A 19,828-nucleotide genomic window follows, 5' to 3' on the forward strand; every position below is an offset into this window, starting at 1 on the left:
TATGACTATATGACTCGAGAACTGTGTGCCGGAGGGCATCCGCCAAGAAAAAAAAAGAAAATTGAAGATATAGTTGATACTCTCCAGATTATAGCATACCGGTTGAAAAGCCAAGTTGCAGTCGCTAGAATATTATAATCTTAGTTACCCGAGGTGCCATTGTTGTCGTTGTGAAGCATCCAGGTGAGGAGATCAACCTTGGTCGCCACCGCAACCGGCTTCATGGCACCTTGGTCATCTCGCTCAGTAACCACAGCTGCGCTGTTCCATTCAAGGAATCGGTTGAGAACGCTCAAAGGCGTATCCATGGTGATCTCCACAAATTTCCGATCTCTGATATGGGGCTTCGCGTTAGCACTACCATTCTGGCCGGCCTGCGAGCTGGCAAGCCCCATATCTCTAGGATCGGTGACAATTTCCGGGATCTTGCTGAAATCGAACATAACATCAGCAACCGGGCTCTTCCCGGTAGCACGTCCATGGGTCAGCCGGCTGAGAACATTTCCAAGGGTAAGCAGTCCGACAAGCTTCTTGCCAGAAGGAGCAAGAACGGGAAGTTGGTCGAAACCTCTGTCGCGCATCATTTCAATGGCAATTTCACAGGGGATGTTGGATCGGACTGTTGTGATGGGCTTCAATCTCAGGGCCTTGACCTGTGAGCCGGCGAAGGCATCGCTCTTCGCCTGTGGCTGTAACGCCGGGAAGGATGTGGGCTCAGGGGTCGATGACAGAAGACCATTCGCAGCGAGCCAGTCGTCATCGGCAAACTGTACTAGGTTAGAGGACTCGTCAAAAACAGCCTAAGAGTACATGAAGACTTACTTTAGTAAGATAACTTCTGATGCTGTCGGGCAGGACGACGACAACCACGTCATCCTTCTTGAATCTGTTATCCTTCGCGGCTTGCGCCAAAGCGGAGATGGCACTTCCACTGCTTCCACCAACAAGAAGACCTTCCTCGGCGATTAGCCGCCGAGAGTATTGGAACGACTCTTTGTCGGCGGTCTTGTACCACTTGTCAACTGCCTGGCGATCCAAGACGTCGGGGATAAAATCATATCCGATACCCTCGACCTTGTAAGGCTCGTTCACATGCTCCTCGTTCAGCGCAGCAGGAAGTGCCAAGATAGATCCATGGGGGTCTGCTGCAATGACCTGGATATCGGGGTTGTGCTTCTTGAGGCCGCGAGAGATACCAGTAATCGTTCCACCAGTGCCAGCACCGGCGACAACCGCACTAATCCGACCTTCTGTCTGAGTCCAGATTTCCTCTGCGGTTCCAAACTCGTGGGCAAGGGGATTGTTCACGTTCCCATACTGGTCCAGAATGTGCGCATTGGGAAGTTCTTTCTCCAAGCGCTTTGCGACGCCAATGTGAGATTCCGGGGAGTCGAAAGCCGCTTCGTTGGGAGTACGGATGATAGTAGCATTCAAGGCACGCAATACGGACACTTTCTCGGCGGACATTTTTTCAGGCAGAGTTATGATAGTCTTGTAGCCTGCATACTCCGGGAAGATTATTAGCCGAAAAGATCGCAACTTAGAGATCCTGGATCAACTAACCCTTGACGGCCGCAACAAGAGCTAGACCGATACCACTAGTGATTGGAAATCATACAAATTAGAACATTTCCTTTGAGAGCATCTGCGTGATTTGCGCAACGGGGACCTACGTGTTACCGCTAGTAGGTTCGATCAAAGTATCGCCAGGCTTTATGCGCCCAGATCGTTCCGCTTCTTCAATCATGCGCAAAGCGATGCGATCCTTCACGCTCCCGCCAGCATTGAAATATTCACATTTGGCGTAGACGGTGGCTTCGATTCCCAAGCTGCGCGGAATCCTGTTTAGCTTAACCAAGGGAGTATTGCCGATATTTTGGGTAATCGTATCAAGGGCCACCGGAGGACCGGCCGGGGTGGTTTTCGTGGACATGGTAGGTACCGGAGATAGCTGAATTTCGTAAACTGGGTTAACCGTGAGGAGAAGGAGTTATGAAGAGCAATTGAGGGTCGTGTGTGAGTATATTAGGGGTATCAGAGGTGAGGAAATGAGACAAGAAAAATGAAAAAAAAATTTGGCAAGGCAAAAAATCTCGTAACAGATTGGTGGTATACCCCTCCCGACGGTAGCCGTTTACGATGTGCCAGTGCCACCCAACCGCATTCGCCATATCGCTCGAGTTCACGAAATTCCTGCATAAGCACCACGTGATCGCTGCATGGTCTGACATGTAAAGTTAATTAGTAGTTGGACTACATCAGATAATGTCATAGTTAGGAGTTGTCGTCATTAGAGGCTTGGAGGATGGCAATTGTTCACTTGACACAGAAGGATTATGATAACGGGCGATCTCCCTCATCTCATGGAATTTAGCTTCTTCCATTTCTTCCACAATTTGGTGGAGGCAAGGTGGGTATTTACACGCACCACCAATCAGAAAACACACCCCTCATGTAGGTACCATGTACAGAAAATCTACCTAGAACCATAATCACATACTAGACTAGTAGTTAAGCAGATCCCGAAAGAAAATAAGGTACTCCAACAGGCACCACATGACGACAAGTCCCTACTTACGTACTTTGGATATAGAGTATCTACGTAGATCAGATCAGCAGGATTGACCCCTGTCAACTAATTTTAGTAGATAGAGATGTGTATGGGTAAGCCTTGAATACAACATCGGTGATGGAATACTAAAAGGCATCTTGACATTCTTTCCTTGCAACCAGCAGTAGCATCACCTTCAGTCCCGAAGAAGGTAGTGACGAATGAAAATGACGTCTTCTATCTGCGGGGAAATTCTCTCAATACCTCAGTAATTCCATGTGGAAGACAGGCATTGCATTAGCCTCTATTCTTATTTTTGCTGTCAGTGATCGAAATAGAGAGTAAGTACGTAAGAGAGCAGGAAAGAGGGACACTCGGAGTGACTGTGTCATCACTTAGGATACTTGGGTTAAGGGCCGCGGGTCCTGTCTGGGCCCCTGATCCAGGACGGCGGAGTCCTATTTTATTGTTTAATTTGCCTTTTTGTTGCAATTCCGGTTCAATGCTGGGGTCTGTTCTAGGTTCCACTCTTCTACTCTACTTACTCCGGAGTACACCGAGTACTACTACAGTACTCACAATATATTTGCTTTTTCAAATCGCGATGAGTCCTTTCACTGCATCCTCCATCCCATTGATACTTGCATCCACATCGATTATATAGTTGTAAGTAAGATAGGGTTCAGTGATTACTACTATCTATATCGTTGTGTGCTTAATGAATGCACGATTGTAGATTTCGAAAGGAGGATATAAGCTGTGTCGAGACTCGAGACATTGGTCAAAGCCAGCCAACTGCCGGGAAGTTTGCGGGAGCCCGCCAAGCTAGGCCATGTTTACCGCTTACTCTCAACCTTCGGTGAGTATCCACTCTGGAGCTGCAGGATTCGACGCGAGTCAATCGTGGCTGTGTATCCGGTATCGACAATGCGTGAACCGGCCCCTCCTTGGAGTAACGACTCCTTACAATACAGAGCCCAAGGTCACTAAGCCAGCATGCTTGAGACAACCGCATTCTCAGAGGATACAGCAGATCTCGCTCCTAATACATACTATATACTATGTATAACTAACACGGGAGACACCGGCCATATCCGACAGAGTAGGAGCGAATAATGCTCTGGAGCTTACAGCGGGATGATAATCACCCAGCAGCTGACGGGTCTGTTGACAGCTTATTTTTTTTTCTGGGTGAGCCTTTAACAGCTCACCTGCCGAAGCGCCACGGCTCCATCCAGAGGCCACACTCCGATGCTCATAGGCTCGCCAAGACCACAGCGTGGGCACAATGTTTCGAACTTGGACAACCCAAAGGTAAACTAAGGAACTCGGGGATCGCCTCAGCTGAAGGGACCCAATTCTCCTGAGTGTCTGTCTTCGCAGATGCACTCTGGTGATGTGCAGCGAAATACCGTCCAGTGTTTCTGTAGAAGTCCGAAGGATGGCAGTCCGCAAAAGCTGGCATACAATACTGTCCATATGCTATACTGTGTAAAATCTTGGTTGCACTGCTTGCATGGATCAAGATCTCCAGAATAATCGCGATCCATGATTAGCGGGAAATAAAATATGAATGATGTTCGCTGAAGGTGGTCTGGTCTACATATTAACTTTTCCTTCATGCAGACAGTCCCAGCCCCAGAAATTCCCCTCGTGTCTTTCACTTTCTACTAAAGGAATAGTACACAATGACACTCGTCTGCCACATCTGCAAAGCCAAGCATATTCAGCTGAAACTCCTGTTATTCATATTATTTTTTTTTTCTCTCTTTCTTCTAATGCTATAGATCCACAGTTATTATCCCCCGTACATAATCTCCGGTGTCCATGCACTATCTTGCTTGTCCTCTACTCCCGTTCTCTTTCATCTATCCTTGGCTTTGGGCCTCAAGTCACCCTCTGACTATGCCCATGTGTGCCTGAGCTTACTAGAGCATGTAGGCCGGGTTAACCCAGCTTTGCTTTATCTCACTATTGGTTTCATTGAGGGATTTGTCTACCTTGCTCTCCAAACATACCTTATAGAAGCCAGTGTCCGACCAGTAAGAGCTTGATTCTGGCCGATCATCGAGTCAACCAATCGCATTCCCCCTGACAATGGCCTCCAACATGGATGGTGGCAGACGGAGGTCACGATCTTCTCAGAAAGGAGATCCTTCACAACATGATGGAATTTTGACACCGGATGCTACGCGATCGGCTTCGAAGTCGCAGAGCGGTACAATACTACCGACTCACAATGAGAAAGGACACCGACGGCACCATAGTCTATTTCGAATCGATACCGCTGGAGAAAGTGGGAGAACTGGCGTCCATCCACTTCACTTCCTGCGCGTTTGTTTCCGGAGTACCTGCACTCTTTCCATGCTGGTGAACGTCCTCTGGCCTTTCGTCCCAGCTGCGATTGCACTTCACTTCGCTCGACCGGATCTTCATGTTTGGGTATTTGCCCTCAACTATATCGCAATGGTACCTTCAGCGAACTTGCTTGGCTTTGCGGGCGGCGAGCTAGCCAAAAAGCTGCCCAAAGTATTTGGCGTCCTGCTGGAGACGTTTCTCAGTTCTGTCGTGGAAATAGTCCTTTTCATGGTCTTGATCCACAAGGACAAGGGAGGCAATCTGATCCCTGTCATCCAAGCCGCCATTCTAGGCTCGATCCTGGCAAACCTCCTTCTCTGCTTAGGCCTATGCTTCTTCTTTGGAGGCATTGGGCGAGAAGATCAATCATTCCATGAGGCCGTCAGCGAAGTGGGCTCAGGACTCCTTCTAGTGGCAGGGTTCGGCCTTCTGATCCCGAGTGCTTTCTATGCGACTTTAAAAAGCAATGCATCGCATACACATGTACAAATCTCGACAGAAACACTGAATCAGTCTACACTGATTATCAGTAGAGCCACAGCCGTCATACTCCTAGTCGCTTTCATCATGTAAGTTGTCGTCTCCCAAAATACGCCGATAACTCCTATTTACTCATATGGCCTAGGTACCTCTTCTACAACCTCCACAGCCATCATAGCATATTCGACGAAGTCCTTGAATTCGATGAGCATCTGGATGAAGATCGTGAACAGGAAATGAAGCGCGCAAAGCTTACGTTGATTGAATGCTTTGTGGCTATTGCAATATCTCTCGCATGCGTCTGCATGTCGGCCGTCTTCCTGGTGGAGGAAATAGAGGATATTGTGAATGAGAGAGGTGTATCTGACAATTTTATGGGCCTTATTCTTGTGCCACTTGTTGAGAAGGCAGCAGAGCACTTGACTGCTATTGATGAAGCTTGGTAATTACAACCGTTGGTGACTGCCCAATCTTCCTTGCTGACTTGAAACAGGGACAATCAGATCAATTTTGCACTCTTTCATTGCCTGGGTCCCTCGATCCAGACTGCGCTGTTGAACGCGCCGCTCGCAGTCATTGTCGGCTGGGGTATTGACAAGGATATGGGTCTGAATTTCGAGATCTTCATGATTGTTTTGGTCGTTTTGTCCATCCTAGTTGTTGGAAACTTTCTTCGAGATGGAAAGTCCAACTATCTGGAAGGGGGGCTCTGCGTTCTGGTCTATGTTATTATCGCTGTCACTACATGGTACTACCCTCAGATTGTAGCGGAGGGTGAGTCTGAGGCGTGAGAGACGAATTGGACTGACTCCGCTCGGGTGGGTACCGGTGTATCAACCGTTCCGATATCGTAATGTATAGATAGTAGTGGGTATTCTATAAACTCCCCTTTACTCACGAGGAAGATATTGGTGAATGGACAGAGCCTGCAGTAGACCTGGCAGTCTATGATTGATCATTTTGGTTTGATGAAAGTATCATAATCTAGCGCTGTTGCGTAGTGTGATGGAGTTCAATTCCCCAAAGTGGGAGGGAGGCTGAAGTGGATTATTTGTTTTGTCCTGAGGCGGCAGCAGAAGATTCCGTGCGGAGCGCCGACAAACCATCATCACGACCCAACCGCAGCAATCATTCAATGGACCCATCATCGACCATTATCTCCGCTCTCAAAGATCGCGAACTCTCGATTAATCGCGATCAAATCAAGTCCGCCCTCGTTGAGAGGAAGGAAGGTACTGAGCTTGCAAAATGGCTGACGGAGCATCTCAGTACCGACACACTGTTGTCGCAAGAGGAGCTCATACTGTATTTCCAATCCCGCTTCACAACGGACCTTTCCCAGTCACTGATTGCTTTGGTTACTATTAGGTACTCGAAACTTGAAGAGTCCGGTGCCTTGCAGAGCCTTTTCACCAATCCTAATCTCAAAGCAACTCGCCCGCTTGTGGATGATGACCTTCGACGCGCGCTTGAAACACTAAACGCCTCCACCGCTGCAATACAAAGACAGACCAAAACACTAGCATCGCAGTACGAGAGCTTAAACAGATCTATCACCTCGGATGACGAACTGGGGCTCAGACAAAATCGGGACAATGCACGATTGCGCCAGAAGCATACGTCAGAAAGACAAAATATAGCTGCCGCGGTAGTGGTTCCTTTTCCTGATTCAGTCACAGAGCTTTGCTGAGTATATTACACAGTCCAGTGACTTGGCTCACGCATTGGAATCAGAGTTGAGAGGCGTATCTGAGCAAGCTTCAGCAGACGCCAAGAGGATACTCTCGTCTCTGACAGCTCGATTCAAGGAAGATGATAGGCTGATCGCGAACCTGGAGAGGCTGGCATCCGGGATAGAAACGAGTCAACAAGATGAGAACAGTGCAAAGATAGCTTTGGAGAGATGTACTGTCCTTGCTCAATGCCTTGCCGATGAGATCAGGTGTCGACTCGATCGGTTATATCTGGAATCGATACAGGCAGGACTAATGATAGCGCGAACTGAGCCAGCACCCGCGGAAAATGAGCCGTTGGCTGCGCTGGAGGAAGAACTTGAATCCCTCTATCCCGAAATCGAAATACTAGCTGAGATGTCCACGAAACAACAGTTCGCCGAACCTATAATAGGCGAGTTAAGCAGTCACCACGAGGAGCTGCAAAATGCCTCACATGAAACGCTGGACTATGTAAGAGACGGGGTTTCCCCCCTCCCCATCAATATGCCGCACTGACACCGTCCAGGTTTTGGACGTAGTATCGGAGATGACATCGTCTACAAATGGCCTTGTCAAGTGCCTGCAGGACAGGGAGTCTTATTGTGGAACTCTGGAAGCTATCGCTGCTGCGCACCGATCAGAGATTGGCGATATCTTCTTGGGCCCGCCTGTTAACAGGAGAGAGTCTTTGAGACGTTCCTCTGTACAGCCCGTTTCGGGCTTTACTTCAGCACAAAAAGACAATCGGCTCCATGATTCTCAATCAATAGCGAAAGTGTTACGCCGAGTAGGATTATCTTTGGATTCGGTGCTCCATGCAGACGAAGCCAGTGAATGCGCAGATAATCTAAAGGAGAAACGATATCAGTTGACTGAGAGCCTAAATGACCATGGTATTGCCGCAGACTCGCCGCTCATGGCTGAGTTACTCCCGACAGACCGGGCGATCCAGCTTCTCTCCACTTCCTTGCACGCCGATTCTGAATTCGAGACCTCACTCGCGAATCTGGACCACCAGAGGAAGCTCTCTAATCTCGAAGACGATTTGAAGGGTGTTCAGAAGGGGCTTGAGGGACTCGACATGAGCGTGGTTCATAGAAGAGATAGAGGGCAGGAGAAATTTGTGGAGATGTGGGGTTCGAAGGCCGTGGACGACTGAGTCCTGAGTGGCTTGAAGTACATATTCTGAACATGAAGATACGCTGTGCGCGCCTGCTCTTGAAATGCCATGTCTACTGGAGGCACTATAGATAACTGCGCCACTGTATTTGTACTGCGGGAGTGGTAGGTACTAGAAAATATCCTTAATGTCATAGTTGCTTGATAGGAGGCAAACCGCTCATGAATATCGTAAGCGACGCATGTACTTGGGTATTTACGCCGCTTGGCTCGCAAAATCGGAGCTCTTTTGTTTTGATGAAGCTAGTATTTCACACTCTGCATGGAAGCAGAATCGATTGCCTGTTTTGATAGGGTAACGAAAGAAACGGTTGGGTTGAGATCGGGCGCACTAATATCCGGCCAACTCCATTCCTCGCCTTTCACATTCCACCCTGTTAATCTGTACACCTGGAAATCAATCCCTTTCCCCCGTTTATGTATAGTGATTCAGCAAGCAGGCCTTTCTTGGTGCTTTTTCAAAGTCGTCTGCTGCTGCTACTGACCAGCTAGTGAGCCGATCTCGACCCCAGTCACATAGGTAAAGTGAGCAACCCAAGGAATGTTTACTGATAGCCGCCCACTGACAGATCGCACAGATGTTTCCTCCCTAGTAGGAAAATTAAGCACCGCCGTGTTTAATTCTAGCTACAGGCTTTTATCTCAGACTACGCAGCCGATTCGCATCGAATCTGGTGCAGATATTTCAGCATCAATTACATGCTGGGCAGTGTCCCGACCATGCGATACCTATCGGGGAAGTCAATATCCGCCTGTAGGTCCAGGGCCATCTGTGGCATTATTACCCTTGGTTTCCCGACAACGTACAAGGTCTCGCGATGAACAAGGAGAGCCCGTCGACTGTTGCGAGCCTTACGGAGGCAACTAATACAATCCGCTCTTCAAAAGAAGATGAATCAACATTGGGGTCCAACTACCCGAATGATGTCTTCCAGATCTCGCCTACGGCAGCACTGGGTCTGCTGTGCACAGGTATTGAAATGCTTGTGGAATCGTCAGCAGAAGAAGTGGGTTATTCCCGAGGAGCTGCCGTTCCTGTCCCCGGGCCCCTGGTCCACAGCGACAGTATATCTAGCGGGGAATCTACGCCGATAAGGGTCACTGGGTTATGTCGCTCCACAGAAAGCTACGATGAAGCAGGTCGTCATCTAAAACAGCAGAGTGTGCTGTCAAAACGCTTCTCTTCGAAACGCCAGCCACCGATCACGCTGCAGGAGTATTTGCTGCGTATGCACAAGTTCTGCCCTATGTCTACAGGTGTTTATCTGGCTACAAGCATGTACATCATGAGAATGGCGACTATTGAACGGGTGATAGTCGTCAGCCGGAAGAATATGCATCGTCTGGTGCTTGCTGGACTTCGCGTGGCGATGAAGTCCTTGGAAGACCTCAGCTATCCCCATAGCCGCGTTGCTAAGGTTGGAGGTGTGACTGAGCGCGAACTATCGAGGCTCGAAATCAGTTTCTGTTTCCTTGCGGATTTCGAACTACGAGTCGATGCAGATATGCTCGTCGACCAAATAAGATTACTCCGAGAAATAGGCTGTTGCGGGGATCCCCTCCGTTGAAATTAGCCTTGATACGTCCGTGGAGCGAACATAGACACTTGAATCTCCCACTAGGCGAATGTACTTTGGAGAGGCCTGCAAGCGCCTTGGGGATGGCGATGGCCTTGTAGTTCTTGATTGACTCTGGAAAGGTCCTCCGCAAATTGGTCCGGGGTGAATTGTGGGGCGCATGGTTGGACTGTGGCCTTTCAACTTGAGCATCATCTTTTCTGGGATACTCTACTGCGTATCTACCATGAGAACGCCCAATTGAAGAACTTTTCTTGCTTCCGATTTTGGAGAAACAATCTGTGTGCACGTATTACAATGCGGCTGCCTAACCGCCCCATCAGTTAGCGACTGGTGTTTTGTACTAGTGAACTGGACAGCTGGGCTGAGTAATGCCTGTCGGGCGCAATTCATTATTATACTGACTGACGGACGAAAGTTCTGTTCTCAGGGTACGTTAGGCCCTCTACCTTCAAGATGCACCTGTATCTCTAAGGACCGGGCTTTTGAACAGGATGATAGTAAGAAGATTGCGGAGTACCATGTAGCCAACTCGAATTCTTGTTCTTGTTGGGGAGTCCGTATTCGCATTAGTAATAACGCAGGGAAGTTGTGGGTAAATGTAGACCACGTCGCGAAAGGCGGAGTGGAGGGACGATCCGTCAGCCTTTCGGGAAGGGAGAGGCTCATCCCCGGGGCTTGCCTGCTGCGCCATGGTTTATTGCTGATACCCTCAGCTTTTCTTCCGCCCCCATCTAATTTTCGGTCTTCTCTTTCTCCATCACAGCCTCGAAGGCCACCGTTGCCTTTCTGGATACGACAGTACCGGCTTCAGAAGATTCCTGTTCACTCCGCAATGCTCCGTTAAGTTGGGCTCCGCAAGACTACTCAACTGACTCGTGACCGCCGAACGCTTCAACGACCTCGTCCCTTTTTTGCGGCGGCAATTCTCTATCTCCCCTTCCTCTCTGTCTAGTCCAGGAACAGTTGCGCGCGTGCTGGAGTCAATCTTGATATAATCGCGGTTATCATTTTTGAAATGTCTTCCGGGACTCCGAGCAGCAGCAGCTCTGCTGGTTTGGGACAAAGTCCGCACTCCCTCCCCAGCGGCAAAGGCACCACCACTCCCCCGAAAGTGACCCAGCATGATGCAACCGTTGAACTAAAAGACATGAAACCGGAACGCGGTGGTGTTAAGGGCTCGATCCCCATTGGTGAAGATGTCATGCAGATTGCTCGTATAGGAGAGATCGCAGTAATGCAGAAAATGTTCGATGAGAAGAAGTCCCACCCCAACTATAAGGACGAAGAAGGAATCACCCCGTTACATGTGCGTGTTACCGATATGTCTTTCGCACTTGTCTTTTGAATTGATTCCGAACTAACAATGCTCCATTCCTCTTCTAGTGGGCCGCCATCAACAACCAATATGCCATGTGCAAGTTCCTACTCGACTCTGGCGCCGACGTCAATGCGAAGGGAGGCGAATCTGTCGCTACACCCGCGATGTGGGCAGCTCAACGTTGCCACTATTATATTGTGCATCTTTTGCTTCAGCACGGCGCGGACCCTCTTCTTACCGACGTCCAAGGCTACAACATCCTACACCTAGCTACTATCGACGGAAATGCCTTTCTGCTTGTGCTTTTACTTCACCAGGAGATCCCGGTGGACGTTCCCGATCAACAAGGTCATACAGGGCTGATGTGGGCGGCATATAAGGGATTCCCCGCCTGCGTGGATCTCTTCCTGCGCTGGGGCGCTAATGCCAATGCCGTTGATGACAGCGGCTTAACTCCCTTACACTGGGCTCTGGTTAAGGGATCGTTGCCTTGCGTTCAGAAGCTCATTGAATATGGCGCTGATAGATTCGCGAAGACCAGGGATGGTAAGACCCCAGCGACGGTAGCGGGCGAAATGAATACCACGCGTGTGTGGTATCGTGCTCTGGACGAGTGTGGCTATGACTTCGATGGGAACACGAAGGTTCTTCCCTTCGGATTGACGCCTTGGGTGCGGAACAAGAGCACCATGTCCAAGTTCTTCTTCTTGTGGCCTTTCTTGATGATTTTCGTAGCCGTCTGGGTTCTCAGTAACTTGGTTGTGTTCGCTGCTATCCCTCTTATGATCGCAACAGCTTATGGACTTCAATGGTTGGCCCAGAAAGTGGCCAGTCAAAGCATTTCAGAGTATAGGATACTGCAAAAGACGGTACGTCAGCGATTACCCTTTGCATCTCTTCACTCTGTTCGTCACTGATCCGCAACCCAGCCTTACCTATCGGGCGTTTTTGCAGGCTCTTTGTTCTGGGTTGGTGTGAGATACATTTTCTACGTGCTGCCAGGTGAGGCTTTCCCTGCTCTTTGTATACATGTTTTGAATCCGATTTCCGACGGAATTATGCGAAGCCCCAGCCAAGAGTTTACTAACAGTCACTCTTCTTGCCAGCCACATATACCACAAATCCCATATCGAATATCTGTTTTGCTCTGTTCTTCTCAGCGACAACATATTTCTATTTCACCGCGATGATTGAAGATCCTGGGTTTGTCCCCAAACTTGGCAGCAGAAATCAGCAGCGAACAGTTATTGCGGAACTTTTTGAGCAGTGGAAATTCGACGAAGAGAACTTCTGCGTTGCGTGCATGATTCGAAAGCCTTTACGGAGCAAGCATTGCAAGCGCTGCGGGCGCTGCGTTGCAAAACATGACCAGTAAGACCCTAATTGAGACTGGAGTTAAAAGCTCAAACATTGACATCCTGAACAGTCACTGCCCGTGGATTGATAACTGCGTGGGCGCCAACAATCTGCGCCATTTTGTATTATACATCACGTGTCTTGAAGCGGGTATAATTCTTTTCGTGCAGCTGACATACTCCTGTAAGTATCAACTCCTCTTCTTCTCCGGATCAAAGACTAACGGCTAGTACAGACATCAATGTCTTGCCAGCACCCGTCAACCCTACCTGTAATGTCATTAACGATGCGCTATGTGATTTTGTACTTCGTGATACATTCACCCTCGTCCTTGATGTATGGGTCATCATTCAGCTGGTCTGGGTCACTATGCTCTGTGCTGTTCAGCTTGTCCAAATTTCGCGGAATCAGACGACATACGAAAACATGAGGGGCCATTCGATTGACAGAAGCTACCCAAGCTCTCGTGCTTTTGCTTCGGCTTTGGCTGCAGGAACTACCTCACTCGATGCTGCTGGCCTTTCCTCTGCTGGCCAGGGACCGAATCCAGCTCTTGCCCATGGCCACCGGCACCGGAGGGGCGGTTGTCTGAAGCAGTGGACTTCCCTTCTCGGCATTGATGCCTTCTTTGCAACAGCAAGGGATGGGTTGCGAGATGGTCCACGTGCTTCTCGGGCGAAGAACCCCTTCTCTCGAGGTGTAGTCACCAACTGCCGGGACTTCTGGTGCGATCCGGCTCCATACTTTGGACAGCGGGAGGCGGGATCTGGCATGCTCGGTGGTGAAGCAATCAACTACAACCAGATGTACGAGATGCCGTCACGTATGCACAGCGGCGGAAGATATCGGAGCCTGGCAGACGAGGATCCAGAACAGAATGCATAGATGCGTTCTGTGTCTTCGATTGACTGACCATTCAGGGTTCTCAATATGCCCTTCAGACGACCAATAACTTCCGAGGAGATGTTTCGATCTTCTATATGCGATCTAATGAGTACCGGATGAGCCCTTCCTTCTGATGATATGTTTGACTGGAATAGATGGTCATGGATGGGGTTTTGACCCTTCATGCCCTCACGTTATCTTCATGTATTATCTTCTGCATATAAAGATCATGATATATTAGTAGATATTTTTACTTTAGACCAAATATAACCTGGCAGATTACTGAATAGCATACATTGCAGGCTAATCTATCCAACCGGAGAAAAAGAAGTGGGTGTAATCATCACCTTGCTATGAGGCTAGAGGGTGCTTTTCGAGATGACAGGGAATGGTATAAGGAAAGCCAAGGAACTTGTAGCCCATCATAGCGCAATGCACTGAGTTCAAGAACTGAAGGAGTGAATAAAAATACAGAGAGAGAGAGAGAGAGAGAGAGAGAGAGAGAGAGAGAGAGAGAGAGAAAGGGAGAAAGACTGTAATAATAGTCAGTGGAGATCAGGATGAGGATAATTGACCGTAAGTAAGTAACGTACATACAGCGTCTATACAAGATTCATACATACGAAGATAATCTCCACACCCGCGCCCCATACTGAACCAAGCTTCTGAAGCCGAAAAAGCCGATGTCGCAATGATAAAAATTACAGAGTATGCATGCATGTATGCATGTTATGTATGTATTCTTCGTTTTTTCTTCCGTGTTTAAACCTTGGAGAAACTTTTTTTCCCTTTGGAGTAAGGGGAATGGGAATGATTGGTCTGAAACCTATTTTTTCGTCTGGTTGTGGCTTTAAAACCTTAGACCCAAAGTCAAAATGTCACGCTAAGATCTTATCTCGGCAGGAGCGGTTTGATTGATTGATTTGATTGTATTTTTTGCTGGACGCACTTGGACGGTAGGTGCCCTTTTTGACTTTCAGACTTTTGTGCTCCCCAAAGCCGTTTTTTGAGTCGTGGGGTGTATGTCTTCCTTCTGCCTTTTCTTTTTTTTTTTTGCCCCCGTAGGTACATCAGTCAAGTATGTATCTATCTACATCGATACCTAGATCTAGCCCAAGTCGAGAAATTCCATCTAGGCAGACAACCACCTACCTAACTTCCCTCGTAAATAACCGCAAGCCTGTGCGGTGGGTCTGTCTGTCTAGCTTCCACACACACGCTTTCAATCCCGGACTTTTCAATTTCATTGGGTACATTTTGGTACAAATTGTCCCCGGGACCACTCTTCGTCACGACCTGAAGCTGGGTTCTATTAGTTAGTAGAATAGAAAGAGGTTTAGTGGCACCAAGTTACGAATTAATATGTGATATGATCCATGGATCACGGATCCAATATATTATTATCTGATTGAAGCGGTCAGGCCACCGCTTCGTCCAAGGCAAGTGGGCTGTATGTTTTTTGTTAATTCCATCTGATAATGAATTGAAGAAACCATGGATCCATGGAACGGTAGGTGTTGGGCTGATTGATTAGGGCAATGTGGTGAGGTGGTTGAGGATGGGTTTGATGTTTGTTTCTGAACGATCAAGTTTTCTGCTTCTTACTATTTAGAGAATATAGATCCATGCATCAGATGATCAGGGTCTTTTACTTTTTTTTCCCTCTTCCCTTTTTCTATTTATTGTTTCTGACCTTGCTGATCTCTCGACATCCCACGGATGATATTCCAGATAAACTCGTGTGCTTTTTTGTTGGGTTGCAGATCGTTCGATCTTCGCCCTCCTGACACAACTAGTAGTATCTAGATTGGGGGGAGGGGGAAAAGAAGAACAGGACCCTGGAAGATGGAACACCGGTCGCCGGTACCTGGCATAGCCGGCCTTTCCACAAGCGTGGACCGTCTGATCGGGTCACACAGCACAAGTTAAGTACATCCGAAGTTCATATCTAGCTAGCCAGCTAGCTAGCTAGCAATGCATCCAGACTCGTAATGTCTATCTAATTAATTCAGGTAGGGATTCAGTGACAAATATACTAGACCTGATACGGATGTTTTTCCTCTCTCCTTCTCGTGATATAACGCGTGGGGTGAGAAAGGGAAAAGAGGCTCCGGAGTTCGCGGAAACGGCGAGGCTACTTGAATTTGAACATTTGGTGCTGACTAGTTGGTAAGCTGGTAAAGGCCTGTCTGCCTGCCTGCCTGTCCAGGATAAGTAAGTAATTTCAGCTGCCTACTTACTATTTTCTGAGCAGGCTGCAGCCGAATACTGTGTTGTCAGGGACAGGAGGCTACCAACCTTGACAATTTTTTACGATTGGCGGAGGAAAGGTGAATAATAATGGCGACTTTTATTATTACCATTATTGTAATAATAATAACAACTGTGGACATGCCACTGGCCCAGACCTGAATGGGGATCGGCGCATGTCTAGGGAGTCGACTGTTCCAGGCGCCCGTTCCGGTTTCCATGTCGCATGGTTCCGCGTGTACTGCTTAGGGATTAGTCTCGTCTCGCCTCGTCTAGTCGCGTTGTCTTTGCGCCAGTAGCAGCAAAGGTTGTTCAAATCAATTGTTGCATTATCCAACAATACGAGATTCATCGACAGATCGTCTTTCAGATGTTTGAGAAAGTAGGAAGTAGCGTGGTGTATAAATACGTAGGGAGGTAGTTGAGTTTGAAAACAAATCCTGGAGTAGGAGAGGAGGGGGCTAAGTAATTGCCTTGACTGCCAGATTCGAATTCTTCTCCGCCAGTTGAGCGTTAGCTACACCCCAGACAGACAGGAAAGTACGTACTGTGTATAGCTACTTACTAGCTAGGTTAATATTACGGCAGCAATTGTTCCTCATGGTCTGACCATTACACCGGAATTGTCTCCTTATCTAGCCGGTCCGGACAGCAGAGTGATTATTATTTTTTTTTTATCTCTTCTTTCTATTTTCCATTATTTTCCTTGCTGTCTTCGTTATTCCCTCACCTCCAAGTCCCTAGGGCCTTGGTATTGTGGGAACGAAGGAAAGGGAAAAAGCGGGGCCGCTAAGAATTTATCAATCACTGATCAAGCTGTTACCTGATCGATCAAAACTGACTGGGAGTTTCTCGTTGGATGTGTTTCGGAGAGGTCCGTTTTTAATGCTACCGGTATAGGTTTAAGTCCGAGAAAATCCCTCGGGAACCGAGACATAAGAAGGGCTGGTGGCAGCTATGGTCGGGGAAAGGGGGCCAGAAAGCAATCTAATTGAGTAACCCGTATACCGAAGCGAGAGGGTAAGTTAGTGTGTGCGTGCGTGTGGGTGGATATGAAAAAAAAACGAGACCACACGGATCAATCTGCATGGTGCCTCATCGTAATCAATCAGTGAGTGGATCTCTTCATCCACCGAAGTGGTCCCCTGGCAGCGAATGGGCGTGGAAAGCAGGAACCGCAGCGGAAAAGCAGCGCGCCTGGCTCGGCGATGGGCGCTGATGCGGTTGGGGGATGGCGCCATCAGATAACGTGCGAAAATTTTTATCTGATCAGATTATCAGAATCCCTCCCCGACCCTCAACCAAGGTTGAGCGCCAGCGAGTCAGGGATGTCCACCCGCTTCAATTTCTTCTTGCTCGGAGTCCAATTGACAATTGTGTTCATTTCCTTGGACCCTCCTCCTGGGAATATTTCCCTCACTTGTTTCCCCTTGTGTCTGTTCAAGTGCAGAAACACCAATTTTTCCTCGTTGCGTATTCCTGGCGGCGGTTAATTTGGTCAGGGCCAATTAGTCCGGTCGCTTGACGTCAGCGGGTCCGTGCTAGGCCGGCGGTTGTGCGACCAGCCCACTCTCTTTTCCCTCCTAGGCACTCATCCTCGTCCCCCTGTCGGTTACAGGCGCATGTCAGGGGGGGCGGATAAAGTTTGAGGAGAATGAATAACATCTGTAGCAGGCTAAATAAAAAGCATCGTGCGCAATTTGCATGGCCTTCTGCCTTAACACAATGAGCGGTGAAATTTAATCAATAAGGACAGACTTGATGCATTCCGATCTCTATTCGTTATACAATTCCAATGTGGCTGGCTATATAACTCGCAATGGGGTACTTGGGGAATCAGATGATGGGGTAGTAACAATAGTAACAAAGTATAGGTAATGAAACAGAGAATTGAGCACAGATACAGTCAAGTAGATGATCGCAAAAGAAGATATCACCCCCTACCAATTTGTTTGGGGATATGCACGCTCATTTTCCGGGGCATTCTTTTACTGCAAAGAAAGAAATGCCCGCCCTAGCGCCATCATTCACGCGTCTAGAAAGCGGAACCCCTCCTGGGTCTCCGATCCGACAAAAAAGCCTTTACAGCATAGCGCGCAACTTCGTGACCGGCACCGTTGCACCCGCAAGCTGCTCGCCAAAGATCGACTCCACCATCTCTCCACCGCGTGCTGCCAGCACCGACAAAAGACTGTCGCTCAGTCCGTGTGTCTTCTCGTTACAGCCCTGCAGCCAAATTCCAGCATAGGGGCTGACCTTGCTGGGATCCATCTCGACCCGGTAATCCCGGCTCGGCTTCCATTCCTCCTGGCCCTCCGGTCGCAGATGCTGCACATTGCTCAAGAGCTGTTCATGCGCGTTGCGGTAGTAGCCGGTCGCTACCATGAGTGCATCCACCTCCAGTGTCTCCTTGCCGTCGCCGACAAGGCTGTCCGAACCATCCTTGGTCGCCCTCACGTGAATCCGCATCCGACTCTGAGGTCCATGGTGTTCGACTCGCGTGATCTTGCGTCCGGGGAGGATGCGGTGCTGCCATTGCTTCTCGTCGGGGTTCTTGACCCGCTGGACGTACATGTCGTGGTAGATCTCCTCAATGAGTTCAAGGCGGACCACACTGTAGTTGGTGGCCTTGTCGGCTTTGAGGGAACGCTGGCGCTCTTCGGCAGAGAGGTTATAGAACTTGTCGACACGTTCGGGGTTGAAGACCTCATTCACACTATATTTTTCGCTGTTAGTCGCAACATGATGGGAGTGCGAAAAGTATTATACTCACAAAGGAGAGTCGTCACTAGGCCGCATAGCCGAATCTCTCATGATCAGTGTTGTCTTCGAGTTGGGGTATCTCTTTTGCAAGTCGTGGAAGATCTCAGCAGCACTCTGGCCACTTCCCAGCACGGCAATGTTGTAGGGTTCGTTCGGGTTCTTCAGCAGGTGGGGCAGGTTGGTGCAGTACTTCGAGGAGTGCATAATGCGGGGGTCCTGGGGCAGGCCTGGGGGCATCTTTGCTGAGCCACCAAGTGCAGTCACCACCTTGCGCGCTCTTCTCGCGATGATCTCACCCGTCTCAACGTTGCGAGAGCGGACGGTGAAAAAGTCGACCACCGAGCTGGTAGGGTCCGTCTTTCCGGGAGTCACATCGACAACTTCCTCTCCATAAGACACGACATCGGAGAACTGTTGCGCACACCACCGCATATAGTCTTCGAACTCCAAGCGGGCCGGAAGGAACGTCCCCAGATTCGTGAAATGGATCAGACGATCCTTCTGGTGCAAATAGTTGAGGAAGGTGAAGCTGCTGCGAGGATCACGAAGGGTCGCCAGATCCTTGATGAAAGAGATCTGCATCCTGGAACCAGGGACCAACATGCCCGAGTGCCAAGCGAACTGCTTCTGGCGCTCGACAAAGCAGACCTTGGGCTGCGATCCAGGCGCAGGAGCAGACTTGTTCAGACAAGGGTCCAGAGCATCATGCAAGGCAATTGCGATCGCCAAAGAGGCAGGACCGAAACCCACGCAAAGCAGGTCGTGAAGCTCATCCCTGGGGGTGGCCTTCAGCTTCGAGGGCACTCGCTGCTGCTTGGAGGGCATGCTGCGTTGGCTGTGGAAGCTCACTTCTGGCTTCCGTACCGCAGGTTCCATTGATGCAAGCTTAGTAGGAGAATAAAAGAAGTAAAAAGGGGTATGATTGAAAGCAGAGGTAGGAGTTCCGTGCTCAGAGTTCGGGGAGCAGGAAGATGGGAGGAAGACGCAATAATGATGGGATTCTGAACGAAAGTGGGAGAGAACCGCGGCAAATGGTGGGAGCGATGGTCGTAGTTATATCCCCCGGTGGATAAACAGAATGGGGGGGGGAAGGACAGTAGCTTCGAACTTAGTAGACACTGGAGAACCTTTGCGCCGTAAGAGAGAAAAGAAAATAATAATAATAAAACAAAATAAAAAAAAAAATCAAGGTACCAAAAGAGTAAATTCGACTAAAAAAAATTAAAAATGTTCAGAAAGTATGACGACCGTAAAAAAAGAAAAGGGTATCAGCGCCGAGCCCTCTTTTTTTTTTTTTTTTTTTTTTTCCTGAAGCAGCGGATCCGTAAGGACGGGTTTTTTCCAGACCACCGAGTAAGAGCAGTTAGCCGGTGGTGGTTCTTCTGACAGCGGG

The 19,828-nt window shown here is 48.9% G+C and overlaps 6 protein-coding genes across 6 annotated transcripts; 4 read left to right on the forward strand and 2 right to left on the reverse strand.

Annotated features, from left to right (window-relative positions):
* Positions 1-140: 140 nt before the first annotated feature.
* CYS4 (cystathionine beta-synthase CYS4) lies at positions 141-1,933 on the reverse strand (the record flags this gene model as incomplete). The annotated part of the gene is made up of 4 exons (XM_041692877.1): positions 141-767; positions 823-1,499; positions 1,564-1,598; positions 1,674-1,933. 4 exons carry the CDS (start codon positions 1,931-1,933, stop codon positions 141-143), a joined length of 1,599 nt encoding a protein of 532 aa, XP_041546219.1.
* Positions 1,934-4,915: 2,982 nt separating this feature from the next.
* AKAW2_60722S (hydrogen/calcium exchanger domain-containing protein) lies at positions 4,916-6,180 on the forward strand (the record flags this gene model as incomplete). The annotated part of the gene is made up of 3 exons (XM_041692880.1): positions 4,916-5,478; positions 5,535-5,831; positions 5,883-6,180. The coding sequence occupies 3 exons, from the start codon at positions 4,916-4,918 to the stop codon at positions 6,178-6,180; spliced, it is 1,158 nt and encodes a 385-aa protein (XP_041546220.1).
* Positions 6,181-6,524: 344 nt separating this feature from the next.
* On the forward strand, positions 6,525-8,263 carry AKAW2_60723S (uncharacterized protein; the record flags this gene model as incomplete). The annotated part of the gene is made up of 4 exons (XM_041692881.1): positions 6,525-6,694; positions 6,758-7,037; positions 7,093-7,575; positions 7,631-8,263. The coding sequence occupies 4 exons, from the start codon at positions 6,525-6,527 to the stop codon at positions 8,261-8,263; spliced, it is 1,566 nt and encodes a 521-aa protein (XP_041546221.1).
* Positions 8,264-9,101: 838 nt separating this feature from the next.
* Positions 9,102-9,851, forward strand: AKAW2_60724S (putative cyclin-dependent protein kinase complex component; the record flags this gene model as incomplete). The annotated part of the gene is made up of 1 exon (XM_041692882.1): positions 9,102-9,851. The coding sequence occupies one exon, from the start codon at positions 9,102-9,104 to the stop codon at positions 9,849-9,851; it is 750 nt and encodes a 249-aa protein (XP_041546222.1).
* A 1,027-nt stretch (positions 9,852-10,878) lies between these two features.
* On the forward strand, positions 10,879-13,422 carry AKR1 (palmitoyltransferase akr1; the record flags this gene model as incomplete). The annotated part of the gene is made up of 6 exons (XM_041692883.1): positions 10,879-11,169; positions 11,247-12,050; positions 12,111-12,183; positions 12,288-12,552; positions 12,608-12,720; positions 12,773-13,422. 6 exons carry the CDS (start codon positions 10,879-10,881, stop codon positions 13,420-13,422), a joined length of 2,196 nt encoding a protein of 731 aa, XP_041546223.1.
* A 4,332-nt stretch (positions 13,423-17,754) lies between these two features.
* On the reverse strand, positions 17,755-19,311 carry AKAW2_60726A (lysine N(6)-hydroxylase/L-ornithine N(5)-oxygenase family protein; the record flags this gene model as incomplete). Its single annotated transcript, XM_041692884.1, has 2 exons — positions 17,755-18,388; positions 18,446-19,311. 2 exons carry the CDS (start codon positions 19,309-19,311, stop codon positions 17,755-17,757), a joined length of 1,500 nt encoding a protein of 499 aa, XP_041546224.1.
* Positions 19,312-19,828: the final 517 nt, after the last annotated feature.

The sequence above is a fragment of the Aspergillus luchuensis genome, chromosome 6 (assembly GCF_016861625.1).
Source record: "Aspergillus luchuensis IFO 4308 DNA, chromosome 6, nearly complete sequence".
Taxonomy (NCBI): domain Eukaryota; kingdom Fungi; phylum Ascomycota; class Eurotiomycetes; order Eurotiales; family Aspergillaceae; genus Aspergillus; species Aspergillus luchuensis.